Source organism: Typopeltis vanoorti, chromosome 11 (assembly GCF_054136105.1).
Source record: "Typopeltis vanoorti isolate ZY-2024b chromosome 11, IOZ_Tvanoo_1.0, whole genome shotgun sequence".
In the NCBI taxonomy this organism is placed as follows: Eukaryota; Metazoa; Arthropoda; class Arachnida; order Uropygi; family Thelyphonidae; genus Typopeltis; species Typopeltis vanoorti.
In genome coordinates this window covers 134587491-134606620 of record NC_143559.1, presented here as the reverse complement: position 1 = coordinate 134606620, position 19130 = coordinate 134587491, and the positions used below count along the sequence as shown (strand labels likewise).

At 35.9% G+C, this 19130-nt stretch overlaps 1 protein-coding gene across 1 annotated transcript in view; it reads left to right on the top strand.

Annotated features, from left to right (window-relative positions):
* Positions 1-19130, top strand: part of LOC150102075 (uncharacterized protein CG3556-like) — a 55795-nt gene that overhangs the window by 32678 nt on the left and 3987 nt on the right. Inside the window, exons 6-8 of the mRNA XM_090400145.1 lie at positions 2359-2551; positions 12695-12875; positions 14920-15053. Coding sequence (XP_090256271.1) covers positions 2359-2551; positions 12695-12875; positions 14920-15053 — 508 coding nt within the window. The remainder of the gene's footprint in view (positions 1-2358; positions 2552-12694; positions 12876-14919; positions 15054-19130) is intronic.

Sequence of the window (19130 nt, the reverse complement as noted above, 5' to 3'; positions counted from 1 at the left end):
GCCATTCAAGAAGATTAGCCTCGTATTTTGTGTTGAATACTACGGCTTCTTTTCCTTGATTGGCATTTCCTGAATATAACATTTTGTATTTATTGTTCAGAAAGATCTTACCAGTTTTTGTCTTTCTTTTTTGTTTGTCACCCCCTATTATGTCGATCTGGTACTTATCTAATTCCTCAGCTAGCTCCATTTCTTTGCCATTCAGGCTTCTTATGTTGATAGTACCGATCTTTAACTCTGGTGATGTTGAGTTGGGGTGTGTTTTCAGATTTGTTCCAGTAGCTGACTTTTCGTCAGCATGAAACAATTTGTCTCAAACTAATTATTGTTATCTGTATTTCTGCTCCCAGAAACTCCAGTTTTTCCTCTCAACTTAATACATTTCTATACAGGTTTCCATGATTAGCTTAATTAAACTGAATTTCGAGAAATTGAAATGCTTAAACCTTTAATTCCGGGAATCTTCCAATGTGTTCGGAATGAATATCACCACCAAGATGAATTTCAGCATACTGCAACCAGTTACTCTTAGCGCGACAGATCTAGAGGAAACTTGACTTGTCACTGAAAACTATCTTGCATCAGAATGGAAGATCGTATTCATATTTTCCATCACTTTCTTCTCTGGTAAAGTCAAAGTAGTGTGAAATTTGTCTCTTTCTCGTTGACAGTGTATGTCATTTGAAGAAGGTGTAACTTAAATTTTATTTTTTTAAGAGGAAAAGGAAGCCACTCGGAAAGTTCAAAATACCAAACCAAATAAGCTTCAATATGTAAAACTGCGATGTGGTGTCGTTGTGGTAAATCTTTTGGTTTAAAAATATTTTTGAAGGACATCTCTCAAATTTGCGATTTCCCGAATATATTCGTCGTGTTGGGATCTGTTTCGTCCAACCGATCATCAAACTCTTTGGTCCTTGAGACGTCATTTATTCTTGCATGCAGCTATCGTAAACATTTGCCTAGAACTTGAATGATGTGAGGATGACCTTGCAACTTCCATGTAAATCACCAAGAGTGATAACAGTTCTTCGATGCCTTTCCATTACCTACCGCACGAATTCTTCATTTGGTGTTTTACTACACGTCGAAATCTTCTGCGAACAAATCGTTTGTAGTGGAGTAGCTTTTCACTTGTCTCTTTTAATATTTCATGAAACCTGATCTTTTCTCAACTTAAAAAGAGAATGTTGATATTCACCCACACAAAAGCCTGAGATTTTGCCCACAAACGTTGAGAGGGTGCGTAGACCATTAAACATCTAAACCTACTCACGATGAAGTATTCTGAACCGATACAGAATCAGAACAGCACACAAACCTCTAAATAAAATATCTACCTAAGACAGATCAAGGATCGCCTGGACCTTCTCTCCTTCCAACGTGTCTACAGCATCCCCTGCCAGTGTGGAACTCAACATTTTGGACAGTCAGGACGAACTCCTTTGGTCCGGAAAAAAAGACATAATCTGGAATAGAGAACCAAAAATGGACTATCCCAGCATATCTTAGAGAAAGACCACTTCATAATATGGAATAAAGCAAGGCTACTTTACAAATATTGGTTGAAATCGGAAATAGTGTTCCTGGATGTGACACAAGTTCTATAGTACCCGATCAATCGTAACAAAACTCATAGCATGATTCTCGATAGATTTTGGTGCATTGCCTTATCTACCCATCAGCATCAACAACAGAAATCACCACGAGGAGGGCCACTGTCGCCATCTTCGCACGTGACTTGTTATCCAGGTCATTTTACTTTGTATCTTCACTGGGGTGCAGTGTTAAATTGCCTCTGATAATGCTAACTTAAAACTACGAAACGTCGGTTGTAAATAATTAATTTAACTGGTAAATTATTTATTTATAGCGTGGAGTCTCTGTAGCTCAGTCAATAGAGACGAAGCCCTTTGGCCAGGAAAGACGTGGGTTCGATTCCCGTCACTGACCTGAGGAACCTGTATTTGGTCTCTTTCAACAAAAGGTGAGTTAACCGGTCTCATACGGAGGTGGAGGTTTTTTCTACACGTATCTTGGGTTTTCATACCTCAAAACAGGCAAACCGGTCCAGTGAATACAAAGGGCTGACAGTCATAAAATATACTACGTCATTGAATGCAACGGGAAACCACCTTGCTCATAATCATCTCCCTAGTATGGTAGCATACAGTTATCCCCCACCAGCCGTCTGGCTGAGGGAACAGGTCCAATGTCTATATATCGTGTTCCAGAAACTTCGACATGATACTGCTCACGTCTCAATACGGTTGGAATATTTTGAAAAATTTTAAAGCTTATTAATTTTAAATTTAAAAAATAACTCTTTTTTTTAAAGCACGTTGCATATTTTTTCAGACCCTGTTGGCTGCAGGAGAAATTGGATACGAATGGGACATTGACGGAGCCGCAAATTATCTTCGGTCTTTCCAAGAAAGAGACGGTTCCTTTGGATCTTTCTTGTCCACTTATTTCGCACTTCCTGTTCTTAACGAAATGAGTCTCCTGGACTTAGCTGAAGTTAACTGTTCAGGCCGTCAAATTATGACAGGTAAATGGCATTTAAACCAAGAGTTTTTTTTTTCATGTATTCGGCGTGCTTTCTTCTTAATCTTTTTGTGTATTTTAATATTCATGTTTAAATCAAATTTTTAAATTTTATTGCATTATATTCTAAACAGTTTATGTTTCTAATGTACAAAAAAAATTCATCCTTCTTCGATATATCGAGTCCAAAAAAACTTCATGTAACTAATTTTTGAACTTTTTACAGGATGGTAATTCTTTTCTTTCAAGAATATTCAGGTTTTGTTTTGCTTAGTACTCTTTCCAAACAAGAGTAAATATCCTCCAATGTAACGCGGTTGGCATATACACATCTCTCCCTTTTCACTAACTGTGCTAACGCATTGCACTTTGGTGTTAAAATAGGAGCTCCATGAAGCTTACGTCCCAGAAACTGTCATTATTGTGCATTTTTACTTTATATTAAGTTAGATTAATTAAAACATCCATTATGGTTTGAAATTTATAAACGCGGCTCAACAGAACGTTCCCGAGGTGAGTTATCGAAGCGTACTAGATCGAAATGCAAACACGTGAACATCGAGACTGCATCTCACTGATTGATTAGTGCGTTGCTGGAACAAATTTGATACTTGCTAGTTAAATTAGTTACGTAGTAACTACTGTACTGAAGCATCAACGAGAAAATTATTTAGTTGAGCTTTGTGTGATTTGAAGTGATTCTTAATTGTAAAAATTCGATTTAGTTTAGAAGTTTCATTTCCAATAAGTAACCAAAATTATCAGACTTCGCTGTTGTTTCAATTTAAACTGACGACCGTCTCTTTGAAGCCAAAATGTTTCTCGAACAGCCCTGTAGGATTTAAGATCACCTAATTTACAAATAACTTTGCTGAAACTGGGACTTATTTGACCCAATTTGAATTAATTAACTCAAATTCGAATAATTAAATAAATTGAATTAAATAAGCTCAGTATGAGAGAGGATATGAAAGGGTTGTTGGAAGAAGCGAGAGTGAAGTGTGAGAAAGCGAAAATCGTTAGTATTTTACCTCTTTTTTTTACCTATTTATTTTACCTATGAAAAAAATGAATTACGAAGAAGGGCTGTGATCGCAAACGATTCGAGGCGTAGACTGTGTGGAAGGAAAGGATACGAGTTTTTGGATGTGTGGAGTGAGTTTGAGGGAAGATTGGATTTGTATAAGAGGGATGGTCTACACCTCAATGCGTTTGGCATCAGGAGTCTAGAAAAACTAATAACTGGTATGAGACCTAACACATAGAGTCAGGAAACTAAATTATAAAGGGAGGAATGATGAGAATTTGAGTGTATAAAGCGAAAATGTTATATCTTCTTCTTCTTCTTCTGCAGCTTCTCCCACTTAAGTGGGGTCATTGTTGATAATGAGTCTTCTCCGCATCCTCCTGTCTTGGGCTATCACCACATCCAAGTTCTTCATCCTCAAGTCCTCTTCTACCAGCTCCCTCCATCTCTTCTTTGGCCGCCTACGCATCCTCCTTCTTTGCAAATCCATCTGCATGACCTTTCTTCCCACATATTCGTCCTCCTTCCTCATCACATGACCAGACCATCTCAACCTTGTCTCCTGCATCTTCGCTACTAAGTTCGTAACATTCACCAAGAGCAACAATGTTATATAACTGTGGTAATGATGAAATGGGCTTTATCATGGAAATGTTGAAGAGAAGGGAACGATTTCGACTTTGTGTTCATCCGGTTCTGACTCATCAAACATGTGCAAAGATGTCTACGTGTATAAGGGAAGAATAGAGATCTGCAAGTTGTCCAACTGTGTCATGCAGACTGTAGATAAGAGTATACAAAAGAAAATGAAAGGTAGATTATCATGTCTGTACACGAATGCTAGGAGTATCAGAAACAAAGGGGTAGAGTTTGTTGCCTTATGCAGTATGTTGGGACCTCAGATTGTAGGAATTAGTGAGACCTGGCTGTCAGAATCAGACCTACTAACTGGTATCGTGTGTAAAGGGAACATTTTTTGAAGAATATAGAGAATATAAGAGGAGCGGCGTGTTTGCTAATGATACCGGATGACCTGAATCCAATTAGAGTTGAGTCCGATGATTGAAGTACTAGTACTACAATCAAGTGGCAGTGAATTTGAAGACATCTGTGTGAGGTGGATTCTAACAAGATCAATTACATAGTGGGGTGTTGTTACAGACCTTGTGGATCGGTTGCTAGTGATGAAGAAATGCATCACCAAATAGAAAAGATGAGCGCGGAAAGAGTAATCATAATGGGAGATTTTAATTATCCAAATATTGATTGGGTAGCAGTAGAATCTCGTGAGAAGAATGAAAATGCATTTATTGAGCCGTTGTAGGACAACTTCCTCAAGTCGTATGTGACAGAAGGAACTTGAGGACAAAGAGTGTTAGATTTGATTATAGTGTTCAGAGTGTGTTTCGGTTAAAGACGTAACTATTCTGCCTCCAGTTGGTGACAGTGATCATGCGGTACTTACTTGAGAAGTGACTACGCTTCGGAATGTTCCATTCAGAAAAGGTGACATGCTGAACTACCAAGCAGGAAATTATGACCAACTGAGGAGTATACTGAGTTCAGTGGAATGGGATCGGTTGATGGGTGGGAATATCGACAGTGCATGGGAAGCATTTAAACAATACTTAAATGATATTATATGAGAGTGTGTCCCTAGGGTTAGAAGAATAAATAGAGTAGGAGGCAAATGGATGTGTCATCTTATTAAGCAAAAGATTCGTAAGAAAGGGATAATGTGGTAGGAAAACCGTGTGCATAAGGATGATGTGCATTATGAAAATTATAAGCAACAGGCTAGAATAGTCACAAGTGTCGTACGGAAAGCAAAGTCTGAGAATGAAAAAAAACTGGCTCTGCGTGCTAAATAAAGACATCCCACAATAATTCTATATATATTGATATATATAGAATTATCGATATATTGTAAGTAAAATCGATATATTGTAAGTAAAAGAAAGAAAGAATATGAAACAATAACTCTTCTAAATGCAGATGGCGTGAAGGTTACAGATGCAGAAGAGAACTAATGAGTGCCCATTTTGTTAAAAGCTATCAAGTTGGTGAACGCGACATTGAGCTCACCGCTACCACTTCACTGAATTAAAAAACTGAGGTGTATGAGGACGAGTTATCAGACCTCGTACACAAACTGAATAAGAATTCAGCAACAGGGACTGATGGAATATCAGCACATGTGCTAAAAAGAAGTGTTCAGCTGAACTGGCTATTCCTTAGACCAGGCTGTTTAATATGAGTCTCAGAACAGGGAAGATTCTGCAGTAATGGAAGGAATGCATGGTAAATCCAATGCACAAGGATAGTGCAAAGACCGATGTAACCAACTATCGACCAATTAGTATCTCAGGAGTGGTGGTGAAGAATTTGGAAAAATTGGTCTAGGCCCGCATTCAGAAATGGGTTGACAGTGAATCTCTACTTTGCAATGAACAACATGGGTTTACTAAGGGAAGGTCATGTTTTAGCAAGTTAGCAACTTGCTAACATTCTATAACAATGTTACCATTGAACTAGACAAGGGAAATGGATACACCATGATAACTTTGGACTTTGCTTAAGTATCAAAGCCTTTTTTTGTCAAAGGCTTTTGACAGAATACAGCATGTTAGACTGTTGAATAAACTAGAGAATATGAGTTCGGATTATAGAATATTAGTGTGGATAAGAAGATGGGTGACTGATGATATCAAGAGATGGTATATGAGGGACGTGAATCTGCAAGATTTAAGGTAACCATGGTGTACCACACGGATCAGTGCTTGGTTTAATCTTAGTCAATCTATACAATCTATTCATTGTATACAATATACAATTAATGATATCGGGATGAATTTGACAAGTGACCTACAGTTATTTGCTGATGATGCAAAGATAGGTAGAGTAATCAGGAATGCTGCTGATATGCAGTACTTGCAGAACGATTTGAACAGGCTAGAATTGCGGGCATTGGGAAATGTATGTCATTTCAATGTAAAGTCATTCACTTCGGTGTGATTAGATATCCAATGTCGTATTATATTGGTGGGATTAGGCTAGAAGAAAGTGATGAGGCTAAGGATCGTGGAATGTTAGTAGATAGCAAGTTGAAGTTCAGGGGCCATGTGGCAAAGATTGCAAATACAACTCAAAAGATAATTGCAATGCTGAAACGAACATTTACATGTAAAGATGAGAATGTTATTTTGTCTCTTTACAATACCTTGATAAGAGGTCCTCACTTGGACTATTGTGTGCAGGTCGGGTCTTTTGGTTTCCATTGTGATTCTGATATATTTAGAGAGTGCAAAGGAGTGTTAAAAATGATATCAGGATTGTGGAATACTGATTATGAGGACAGATTGAGAATTTGTTAGACTGCAGACACTAGCAAACAGGAGAAAGGTGGGTGATATGATTGAGACTTAAACTTCAGAAAGGTCATACAGGATTTCAATTCACGAATTTTTCAATTTATGGAGTGTGGGGAAAGGACAGGAGGGCATCTTTGCCCTCCTGTCCTTTCAATAAATAAACCAAGCATTTAAAAACCCGAATACAAAAAGAAAAAAAATAATAAAGAAATAAATTGCAATTCAGTAATTTTGGAGTTTAAATGCATAGCACTTGGCTATGAAATAACAATGAGATTATCTTTAAAAAGTTAGATCTTTTACTGTGGTAAACTTCAATGACACCCACGAGATTAAGCTTCTCGAAAAACAGGTGCTGGCTTAAGATATCCTGACTGCATTCTTTTACAGCAGATAGTTTGCTCAAATGCAGAAAGGATTGGACGAGGTTGAAACCGGCATAATGAACTAAAATTGGTATTAGTAAAGAAAGAAAGAAACGTATAAAGTATCATTCATTATCATCAGTAGTTCAGTTTATTTTAACAACTGATTTTTAGACTTAAAGGTGACTAGATTGGGGAACACAACTCTTTCATAATCCTAACCGGAGCTGGTGTTATTGTTCGAAATTGCACGAGTTTGCAGTCAGCCGAATTTTCTGAGTTGTGGGGTTAAAATCCTTACTTACCTTGGGAAATGCATTAAAAAAACATACAGATCTTCCTCCTGACATTCTTTCTTCTATAGATCTACTCAGGAATGTTCCACAAGTCAATAAAGAATTTTTAAAACTTCTGTGCATCTTCTTCTTACCCAGATTCCACCAGGAGTCTGTATATGCTTTCCATTGGTTCCTTATCCTTGTTGGTCTCAGTTCAGCAAAATTCTTCTTATCACATTCTATTAAAGTCGATATTTAAATTCATAATCCACAAACAGCAAATATAAAGGCGAGTTAAATTCACCCGACTGCTCGATTATTATTCTAAAGGTGTTAATTTGGTCCACGCATGATCAGTTGGCCTAAAACCAGGTTGCTCTCTCCTCATGCCCTCATCTAAAATATTAAAGATTCTTGAAAGAATAATTTTGCAGAAAATTTTGCTAATGATACATAGTAGGTTTATGCTTCTCCAATTATTACAGTTTCCTAAATCTCCTATCTTTGGTATTTTTACTATTATTTCTGTATTCGAATCCTTAGGGAATTTCTCTTTTTCCCAGATATCTTGAATTAGTGGGTAGAGCATATCTGTGATTGTTATCGTGTCAGATTTTAGAACCTCTGCTATGATACCATCATGTCCTGATGCTTTCCTATTTTTCATTTCTTTAATAGCTTTTTTTATTTCCAATTTAGTTGGTGGGCTGATATCAATTTTTATTTCATCTACTCCCTTTTTTATTTCTGTTTGTCTTCTATCACTGCTATGCTTCAAGATTTCACAAGAATGCTGTCTCCATTTTTCCAACTGTTCTTCTGTTGACATTAGAATTTTTCCATCGAGATCCTTCACTGGGACATTCTTTTTCTTGGCTTCTCCATAAAGTATTCCTATAATATAATACTGTGTAACTCTCTACTGTTATACTTGTCTACAACATGTTGTGCTGTCGATGCCAATTCTGCAAACCATTCCTGTTTATCTTTTCTAGCACTACTCTGAATCTTTCTTTTTAATCTTATATTTGTCTTTAAGTTCATTTTCCTTTTGGGGATTATTTCTTGCACATAATTTCAGCTTTTATTCCCTTTCATACTAGCCTCCAAATTTCTATCGATACCCATTCTTCTTTCTTTTAGCATATCCTAAAACATGTTCTGCTGTATCATGGACGTTTTACCTTTTTCCATTTAGCCTCTAGAGCAGTGGTTCTCAAACTTTTTGAAGTCGGGGCGCATTTAAAATCCTACAAATAATTGTAAGCGCACTATATACAAATTTCTAAGAAATATGTTATAACAATTAAGTCAAATATTACAGAAAAAAAATAATACGATAAAAAAAATAAAATGAAACATACCTTAAGTTTATAAGTTTATTCATTCTTGTGTTTATGAAAAACATGACATTGATGTGTCCTAGCGATTGCTTCAATGTTTGGACATATATTTGAAAGGCAAACTTTCATTTCCTCGTCAATACATCGAAGAGTTCCTCTCTTTTTACACTTAATTGTGGTGAGGGTAGAAAATCCTAATTCACATAAATGTGATGTTGAAAATTGTAGTAAAATGTTCAAAGCGTTTTTAGATATTGACGCATATTCTTCTTTTATAGAAATCCAAAAGGCTTCAAGAGACAATTCCTTATGTTTAATCATCAATCCACGATCAGTGGATATAGCTGCCAGTTCTTCTTCTGTTAATGTTAAACCAAAATCACTTGAAGTTTCCATAAATGGGTTTCTAATCCAATCGTATTGTTCAGTGTTAAGTAATGGAAAATAAGAACTCAATTTTTCTTCTAAACTTGTTAAATGTTCAACTATTATTGGAAGTGTTTCATTTATGCAAGTGTTACTTACCAATGGAAATATTTCCAAATTACCTTCAACAGCTTTTCTTTTCCAAATCTGTAATTTTCTCTGAAACGCTTTCATTTTGTCAGTGGATGTGAGAATATTTTCTTCTTTCCCTTGCATACTAGTATTCAAAATATTGAGCTGCTGAAATATATCGGCCAAATACTGTAACCTGGCAATCCAAAATTCGCACCGAAGGAGGTTACAAAAATGTAATTGTTTTATCTCTTCAAAAAAAACGCAGAAAGATCTTGTCGTAGCTCGTGTACACGAGTAAGTACTTTCCCCCTTGACAGCCACCTCACCTCAGTGTGTAAAAGCAGCCGTCTGTGTTGTGAATCTATATCGATACAAAGCTTTTCGAATATGACAGGCCTTGTTTTAATAAAGTTTACCATCTGAACAACTTGATCTAAAACTTCTCTTAATTTTTCTCCCAATGTTTTTGCCATCAAGGCCTCCCTATGAAGAAAGCAGTGAGTTACGATAACATTCTCATTTTGTTTTTTTACAAAAGATGTAAGGCCCTTAACACAGCCTACCATGGAAGGAGCTCCAACTGTACAAATGCCTACACACGACTTCCATGTTAACTGCCATTTATAAAGATAGCTATTCAAAATGTTAAAAACGTCCTCACCTTTTGTAGACACACTTAATTCTTTGCAAAAAAGAAACTGATTTATTATTTGATCTTCAATAATAAAACGGACGAATGCTAAGAGTTGCGCCTTGTTGGTAATGTCTGTTGACTCATCAACTTGCAACGTAAAATTTGAATACTGAAGTTTATTACTGCATACATTTTTCTCGATATCAGAAGACATTTCTATAATACGCCTGTGAACTGTATCGTTGGACAGAGGAATCTTGCTTATTTTCATTGCTGCTTCATTTCCTAGCACTGTAATGACCATTTTTTTTTTTGCATGCACTTTAGGTGAGTCACTTATAAAATAAGTGACTCACCTAAAGTATGATCTTTCATATTTTTTGCGATCAGTTCTGAGACTTGATAAGAAGCGATTGGAGCTTTATCAGAAACAGTCATTATACTTTTAAAAGAATATGCCGCTTTTGTTTGCTGTTCAGAAAATCACTTGAAAAACTTACAGATTTATCTTGTAAATTAGAGTGTATAGTTTTAAAATGTTTACTCAATTTACTAGGAAGAAGTGAATCATCCACATACTAAACATAGGATGATCTTCAAAGGATGATCGACAAAGGATGATCTTCACTTCCTGTCCAAGTGAAACCAAAGCTTAAATAACCAAAGCATTATATTTGCGAGTAGGCCACGATTTTGCTTTCTTACTTGCACTTAACTTTTGCTCACTTCCAGAATCTGATTCTTCAATATCACGCTTCGTTTTGAGAAATCTATCCATTTCATTTGAGTGTATTTATCTGAAAATAAGTAATATGCACATATCAGCAACTTCCAACATTTTTAAAATAAGTAATATACACAACAAGAATAAACCATATTCTTGTTCTCTTTGCAAGAAAAACCGCTGTTAATTAACATAATAAGGATGTGTCGATGAGCGGTATATCCGTAATGAAAAGGTATAATAGAGTAACTATATTTATTTTTATATCTGGACACATATTTCTCTGGAATACTACAGGGCGCACCCGGAAATCTTCTAGGGCGCACCCTTTGAGAACCACTGCTCTAGATCCTCTCCTCCCCTCCTTCAAAATTAATATCCATATTTTCCCTCAACTTTATTTTAAACTCATTACAGACATCAACATTTTGTAATTTAGCAAGATCAAAATTCCGTCTATTAAATTTTTTGCCCTCATGATTTTTTTCCAATATATAACTGCATAGATCCTATTATAAGGTGATGATCTGAACCAATATCAGCACCTATTTTATTTCGGATATCTAATAACAATTTCCTGCACCTTTGGCTGATGGCAATACGATCTTTTGGCAAAACGATAGCAATACGTTTCTTCTTCAAAGTTACTAAGTTATATTTGCTACACAGTTCCACCAACAGTTCACCATTTACATTTCTCTTCCAAACCATGCTTGCTTATTACATTCCCCAGCCCTTCATTATTTGTATCAAATTTAGCGTTGAAGTCACCCATGAGAAGCATGCTCTCGTTACCATGTGCCTTCATCAAGCAGACTGCAAAACTTTTCTTTTTGTTTAAAGGATGCATTCGCAGTTGGGGCATAGCACTGAACAACTCTTAGTGTTCCAAATTTAGTTTTAATATTTACTGTTATTGTTCGTTCTGAAAGTGGCTCACAGCCAATCATTGCTTGACACTCTTTTGCTCATGACGATTCCAACTCCAAATTGATGCATATCAGTTATGTTACGTATTCCTGAATAAAGAAATACATTCTAAGTGGGAAACTTTACTACCAGTGCCATCCAATCTTACTTCGCTAACCCGCAATAATTCAACTTTATTTTTTTCCATCTCCTTTTCTTAGTTGTGCTAGTTTTCCAATTTGACAATGTGTTTTAACTTACCATTAGCCAATTCGAATCCTACTTTCCCAAGCTTTAGTCAATACCAAGGACTCTGTCCTATTTCTGCATTTACACGACTTGAAACCAGTATTTAAATTTTCGGAGACTTGCGGGTTTTCAGCCCAGAGAGTTCTTATTCTGTTGGTAGGGCTACTACCTCAACATCCAGTATGCATTTCATACATAAGCGTTTACTCTCGTGTAGATGTTTCGGTTATACCGCCGATACCCGGTCACCAGAGTATCCTTTGTGATAACAGGTTCTACCACGAGAAGGTGAGGGTGGCATTTAGTGGGAGGGACTACATGTTATATATCATGAAGTCAAGGACTTCATAATATTACGCAATCATTAAAACTCGCTATGTGTGTCTAGCATGAGAATAATAAAAAAAAAGGTGAAGACTAATTTAATTTTTACATCATTATTAAGGGGGAAAGTTACAAAAAAAAAAAAAAGCAATTGCCAGCAGTACAACTTGAAAACTTTTTTTGCATGTATGTAATGCGGCATCAAAAGGGATTTTATATTTTTAGATAGCAGGTTGTGACATTTTCACAGAAGGCTCTGATGCATTTTTATTCTATAAAGAATAAGAAGTGGATTTCTTTTTAAACATAACTTTTTGTTTAGTTTTACTAATAACGTAAACTTTCGATTATAAAATTAAGTATGGCAGTAGAATTAATGACATTCAAATTAGTTTCTCGACAATTTTGTTTTTTGTTTTTAGGAAGAGAAGGCGATTCGTTAGAAATTCTCGAGAGAAAGTTGGGAAACAAAACTGACTTGCAGTACGTCCTAAAAATTGGCGACAAAGCGGATTTCGCTTTCAGCATAATATTCCGTCTTCCTGTCGACACTTCATTTTTCGAAATCATGAAGGCCGCCGCTGAAATGGATTCCCGATTCAGGTAAGAATTTTACTTCTGATCATGCATAATTTCTTCATTTCCAACAACCGGTGGGGGAAAGCGGAAGTTTTTCCTATCTCTCGTATAGCAAAAACGTAAAATTAAATTTCGAGTCAGACCTGCAATGTAATTCGTTTTGGGAAATAATAACATCTTAAAAATGAAGCTAAGATTGATCTTCTGTTGCTGAACATAAAACTCGTTTTAGTTATCATTATTGCGTGGCACCTCCCCAAGACGACTCATCGCAATAGGTCACGCTACCACTGCACTCTTATATATATATATATATAATCCACCATCCAGACCACGCCACCAACACACTATATCATTCACCATTTATAGACGATGCCATCTACCATCTAATAATAATATTTTTATTATTATTAGATGGTAGATGGTGTTTTTGTCTGTAATTGACTTCCATATATGATGAAAAATCCGTATAAGATAAGCTATTTTTCTTCGATTGAAAATGCCCATATAAAGATTCCTCTCGCGATGATCATGAGACTCGAACTAAGGTCTTTACCAATGAAAGAGCTCACTACGTCGTTTTTCCTAGTGCTATAGATCAGTGTTTCTCAAACTTCAGATATCCGCGTACTCCTTAAATTTTCATTATTACCAAGCATCCCTTTATCAAATAATAAATAAATAAAGTATATTTCATTGTAAATGTCTATTTTATTTGAATTTATATGTTCTTGTCAACAAAAAATATGATTTATTTTTAATAGAACAAAATTTGGAATAGATTCCTCTTCATTTCCCGTCCATGAAAACCCACATTTCAAGTAATTCATATTATACGAAGATTTGTCATCTTCTTCCTGGTTGATTCTCTAGAGATGTCACACGACATACCCTTATCAATTTCATTTGATCCAGATGCAATATCAACATTTTCTTTTTGCTTACAGCTACTTGTATTTGCCATATTGCTCTCTTTTGGGGATTTTAAATTCAGTCTTTAACCAATGATCCATACTTAAGAACTGGAAAGCTAAAATTACAGTATTAACTCGAATATAACTCGCACTTTTTTCCCAAAATTAATGCTAAAAAATCGTGGTGCGAGATACATGCGGGGATTTTCGGTTTTGGGATATGGTTTTGCTTGAGTCTGAACAGCAGTTTCTGTTGGAGGGGAGATGTGATTCATTAGTTAGTGCCGATTTTATCCCAGTTGTCTCTAATTGCACTATTTGTTGAGAAATATGATTCCATGCGTTAATGATGCATAGCCGAAAATTGCCACGTCTGAAGACCTTTCGCGTACCCCTGGGGATACGCTTTCCAGACTTTGAGAAACACTGCTATAGAGTCTAGAGTATAGACAAAGGACTGCATAAGTAGTGAATTTATTTCTGTTTGGCCATAATAGTAATTTCATAGTATTACAGAGCATTGAACAATGTTTTCAAGGAAATGGTAGTTGCTTGAATTTTCCGCCTATACAAAAAGTCTATTTTTTTATCTTTTTAACTGCTTTCTGGACAAATTTCGACTACTTCCTAACTACGCATTTGTCAACGTCAATTGGAATATTCCACAGAAATCAACAGTGAAAGAATTCAATAAAAAAATATAATCGATTTAAATACTTTAATAATAATAGAAGCATAAAAGGGTCGTGCTGCTTGAGGTGCGTATGACAAACAAGGCATACACGACCACTCATCAGACACTGATTTAGCAAAAGCATTAAGCTCTTATAGAATAATAATTTTCCCCTAAAGCATTTACATTTACCGACATGGGTTTTTAGCAGAAAGAATGTGTTTTGTGATGACATACATTCTACTAGACCGTTCTCACAATAGCAATAGCATTTTGAGAATTCATTTACCAATAAAATGTTAACAGCATATTGTGCAGAAAGTATGTTATATATGTATATATATGCGTGTGTGTGTGTGTGTGTGTGTGTGTGTGAGAGAGAGAGAGAGAGAGGGGGGGGGACTAACATTGAATAAATTAAACACTACTGCAGACATGCAATAATACATGTTTATTTTGGGTTTTTTTTTCTTATTTTCAGATTCAAATATGTGGATAAGGGATCAGAACCTTACATCTACTCCCTCTCAGGGAAATCTAATGACCCCGAACATAACATGGCATGGCTCCTCTATCGAAAGCAAAAAGGTGGAAATTTAGAATTATACGACGGAGGTAAGACGTTCTTCGCCTTTTTTGTTCTTTCTTTCACGATTTAATTCATGTTGCACGTAATTTATAACACTTTTCCTTGCCAGGTTTCTGTCCATAGTTGGTGACTCGAAGAAAACAATTTCGAATCCTTTGCAAACTACGATACTTTAGTTTTTAATATTTGTTCATTTTTTTAAAATTCTTAGTTTTGTAATATGTTAATCAAATGCTAATTCTCCGTTCTCAAGAAATGCTTCTGTAAAGACAACGGCAGAAACTCGCCGAACGACAATTATTACTGCGGGGAAATTCTACTATAAGCATACTCGGTCGAAATGGTGGAATCTCCTATATAAATAAATACATCCCATTGCATATGAAATTCTCTTGTTCATATAGTCTTCATCGATGAAAAAGATTTCGAATTCTGATGAGTAGATAACTACAATTAATCCCATCTATAACCGGTTTACTGTTCCAGATAAAATATGTACAGTTGTTGCTGTTGTAGCCATAAACTAACGGCTTCACATACTTGGGACGAAGATGTCCAAGCCTCTTGAAAAATAACTGCAGAAATTGCATTTAAATTACTTTCATAATTTGATTTTATTACCTGAGATGAAATAAAGCCAAGTGACTTTGTTTTTATTATGCGAGTTTCACACATGACGTTCCTTTAATAAATGCCGTTTGGTCACCCCCATACCTCAGAGGTTTGGGAGTACGTCTTTACTAGAAGTAGTGACTGAGTCGTAGCTTCTCTTCCCTTTCCACACAGAACTATTAAGACGGCCACAAACATGCCAATGGTGGGATGGACCCACAACCTCTGGCTGGAGAGTGAGTACGCTATCCACCTGGCTAATCAGACTGGCTGGTTGGTTCCATGAAAATTCATCGAAAAAAACAGTTAATCGAAAGACAATTCATCGAAAAGGCAATTGATTGAATGAATAAATCATCGAAAAAAAATTCACCTAAAATTGTAACTAAAATTTCATTAAATTCATCCAGCGAAACCTGAATTGCTAATATCATTTCGAAACTTTTTTTCGAAAATGTTATGATAAAAGAGTGATCCATTTAGAACAAAAACTGAACCGTGCAGACAGTTTCTTGCTGTCTGCACGGTTCAGTTTTTGTAGCAGAATTAGTAGAAGTTTTCGTTACTTCTTGTACCAACTCTGCTAATTCTGCTAAGTCAGAGAGTTATTGTAATACATAATTTGGAAATACACGTGATTTCTTTGTTGCCCCGAATATAGCTGAACTGAAAACTGGAACGCTTCGGCATTTTCTTGTAGAAGTTTCCAATAGCGAATCTGATTCAGATTCGCTAATGAAAACTTTTATTCATCCCATAATGATTGCTGTATTGAAGTTGCATATTACTACTAGTAATAATAATAATGGAGCCTTCGTAAGCTGGGCTTTTCCTCCCGGAAACAGGCAAATCAGTCTCATGAACAGACATGAAACACTTATCGGACAAAAAAAGACAATAAGAAACCACATTGTTCTATAATTATTCCCTATTAAAGTACCATTGCTATCTCACTCTGCACGGTTCAGTATTTGTTCTAAATGGATCACTTTTATCATAACATTTCGAAAAGTTAAAATCTTTGGTGAATTGTTTTTTCGATGAATTGAATTTTCGACGAATTGTCGTTCGACGAATTGTTCATTCGATCAATGGCTTTTCGATGAATTGTCTTTCGATTAACTGTTTTTCGAAGAACTCTCCGAATACCAGCTGGATTCCATGAAAATTCATGAAAAACAGTTAATCGAAGACAATTCATCGAAAAGGCAATTCATCGAACGACAATTCGTCGAAAATCCAATTCATCGAAAAAACAATTAATTGAAAACTGTTTTTCGATGAACTCTCCGGATACGGGCTGGCTACTGCGTGATACCTGATCAAAATATCTAGGAAGCAATTTTATAGGAAACCAACCTGCTGAGTTACGATCTCCTGCCTCCCTGACCGCACGCAGCAGTTCTTCCATGTGCAAGAAATGCCTCTGAAAAAATGCGATTGTGCAGGATCGCCCAAAAGAAGGTGATTGGCACTGTCGTCTTATTTTTTAAAGTTCAATGCATTCAAATATCTTAAATCGACTCAGAGCTGTTTTTTTTTTCGAATGTTTCTACTAAGATTTCTGCCGTGGTCTTATCAAGTTTTCAGTAGCACTTACTGCACCCACCGTTTCTCCTTCAACTGCACCCACCATTTCTCCTCATCCCCATTTGCAGAGAAATGGGGATGAGGAGAAATCTACTTTAGCTTGAGATCTGCTCACTCGCAAATTTGGTCATATTTTTACATTCGTGCCAAGAAATAATGCCAATTATTTCACAGGTTCTGTTCTACTCTGATATCGTTGAAAGTTTCTCTAACAAAATTCTGCTAAGGATGTCTTTCATCCACCGTCGTATACGTGCATGCAAATTTCGTTCTTTGAGCTGCATTTCAATGCTGGGCATAAAACGATGTAAGAAATAGTTGGGAGTACGGAAGATGTGAGACCAAATCAATCTAATGCTTGGGCCAAACCTGTTCCATGTACAAAGACAGCAATGTGCGCTTGGTTGTGGTGAAGCAACCATTTCTCTCTCTCTCTCTCTCTCTCTCTCTCTCTCTCTCTCTCTCTCTCTCTCTCTCTCTCTCTCTCTCTCTCTCTCTTTCTCTGTCTCTCTCTGGTCGTTCGAGGTGAAAATCTTACTAGAATCAAAACCGAAGGAAAGGCGTGCTATCAAACGCATTTACTTGTTATCTGTACGCATAATTATTAAAATAATCAAAATCATTTTGTTAGCTTCTCTCGTGTCCATACATTTTCTCATCGAATATTGGTATCGTGGAAAATAAGTTTCGCCGTCTTAGAATAAAAGATAGATTTAAGGATGCTATATTGTCTCGCAATGTGCGGATAAATCTGAAATTATTTGCAAGCTTTTGTTAAATTTTCCCAATTGCTTCCACTGCATTTATTACATGAGCAAAGTATTTCACCTTGCCGAATCAGTTGACTTGACGATCAGCTTGACCATCGCTGCTCCGCTGAGAGCAGCGTACTTGGATTCGATTTACATGGTTGAAAATCGCAGACGCGCTGGATCTGTTGTGAGTTTCGAAGACTCACAGCAAAATATCCGAATGGTATTCTGGCGCCGCGTAACGGCACATACTGAAGAATAACAAACACAATACAAAAAAGCCGGCCCCTCTACAAATTATCGATGAAATGGCAAACAAAATAACAAATCAATCAGCGAATCGCACACTTCACATCTATAAAGTACAAGATGGATTCTTGGACAATATAGTACGTGAATGAAAAAAAAAAAAAGATTCGGACATCGTTAATTCGATTTTTAACTGATTGAGCAATGAACAATTGAGAGCTGGTGTATAATGTGTGTTTTGGTACTGCTGGTCCTAAATTTGGATTTATGCTTTGAAATACTGCAGTCTACTCGTTTTCAACTGTTTTGCTAGCGATCGACAGGTAAGAGAGACGGTCTTACCTCACAAATAAAAGAGAGGGGATGCTTACACAGAATCTTGTGAAATGCTGGACTAGAATTCAAAACTACAGATACCATATAAAACATTTACTGTGCAAACGGTATAATTGGCTCTTCTGAGCACTCCTTGAAAAAAAAAAATATAATATATATATATATATATATATATATATATATATATATATATATATATATATATATATATATATATATATATATATATATATATATATATATATATATATATATATATATATATATCAGCGTTCGTATTTACTCGGTAGAAAATGTTATGAAAAATAAATTATTTTGAATGACTGTAATACCGAGAATAAAAAAGAATAAAGTTTAATGCTGAGATACTTCTAGTTTCGTTGAAAAAATCAACTTCTTCTGGTACGAAAGACAATGAATTATTTAAAAAATAACAGACATTATAAAAAAAATTACATCAACAGATCTAATATAAAAGACCGTAGCACAGTTTAAACAGGAATGTGTACTGGAGTTCCAATTGATTCTTTATTCTTTTTTATTCTCGGTATTATAGTCCTTCAA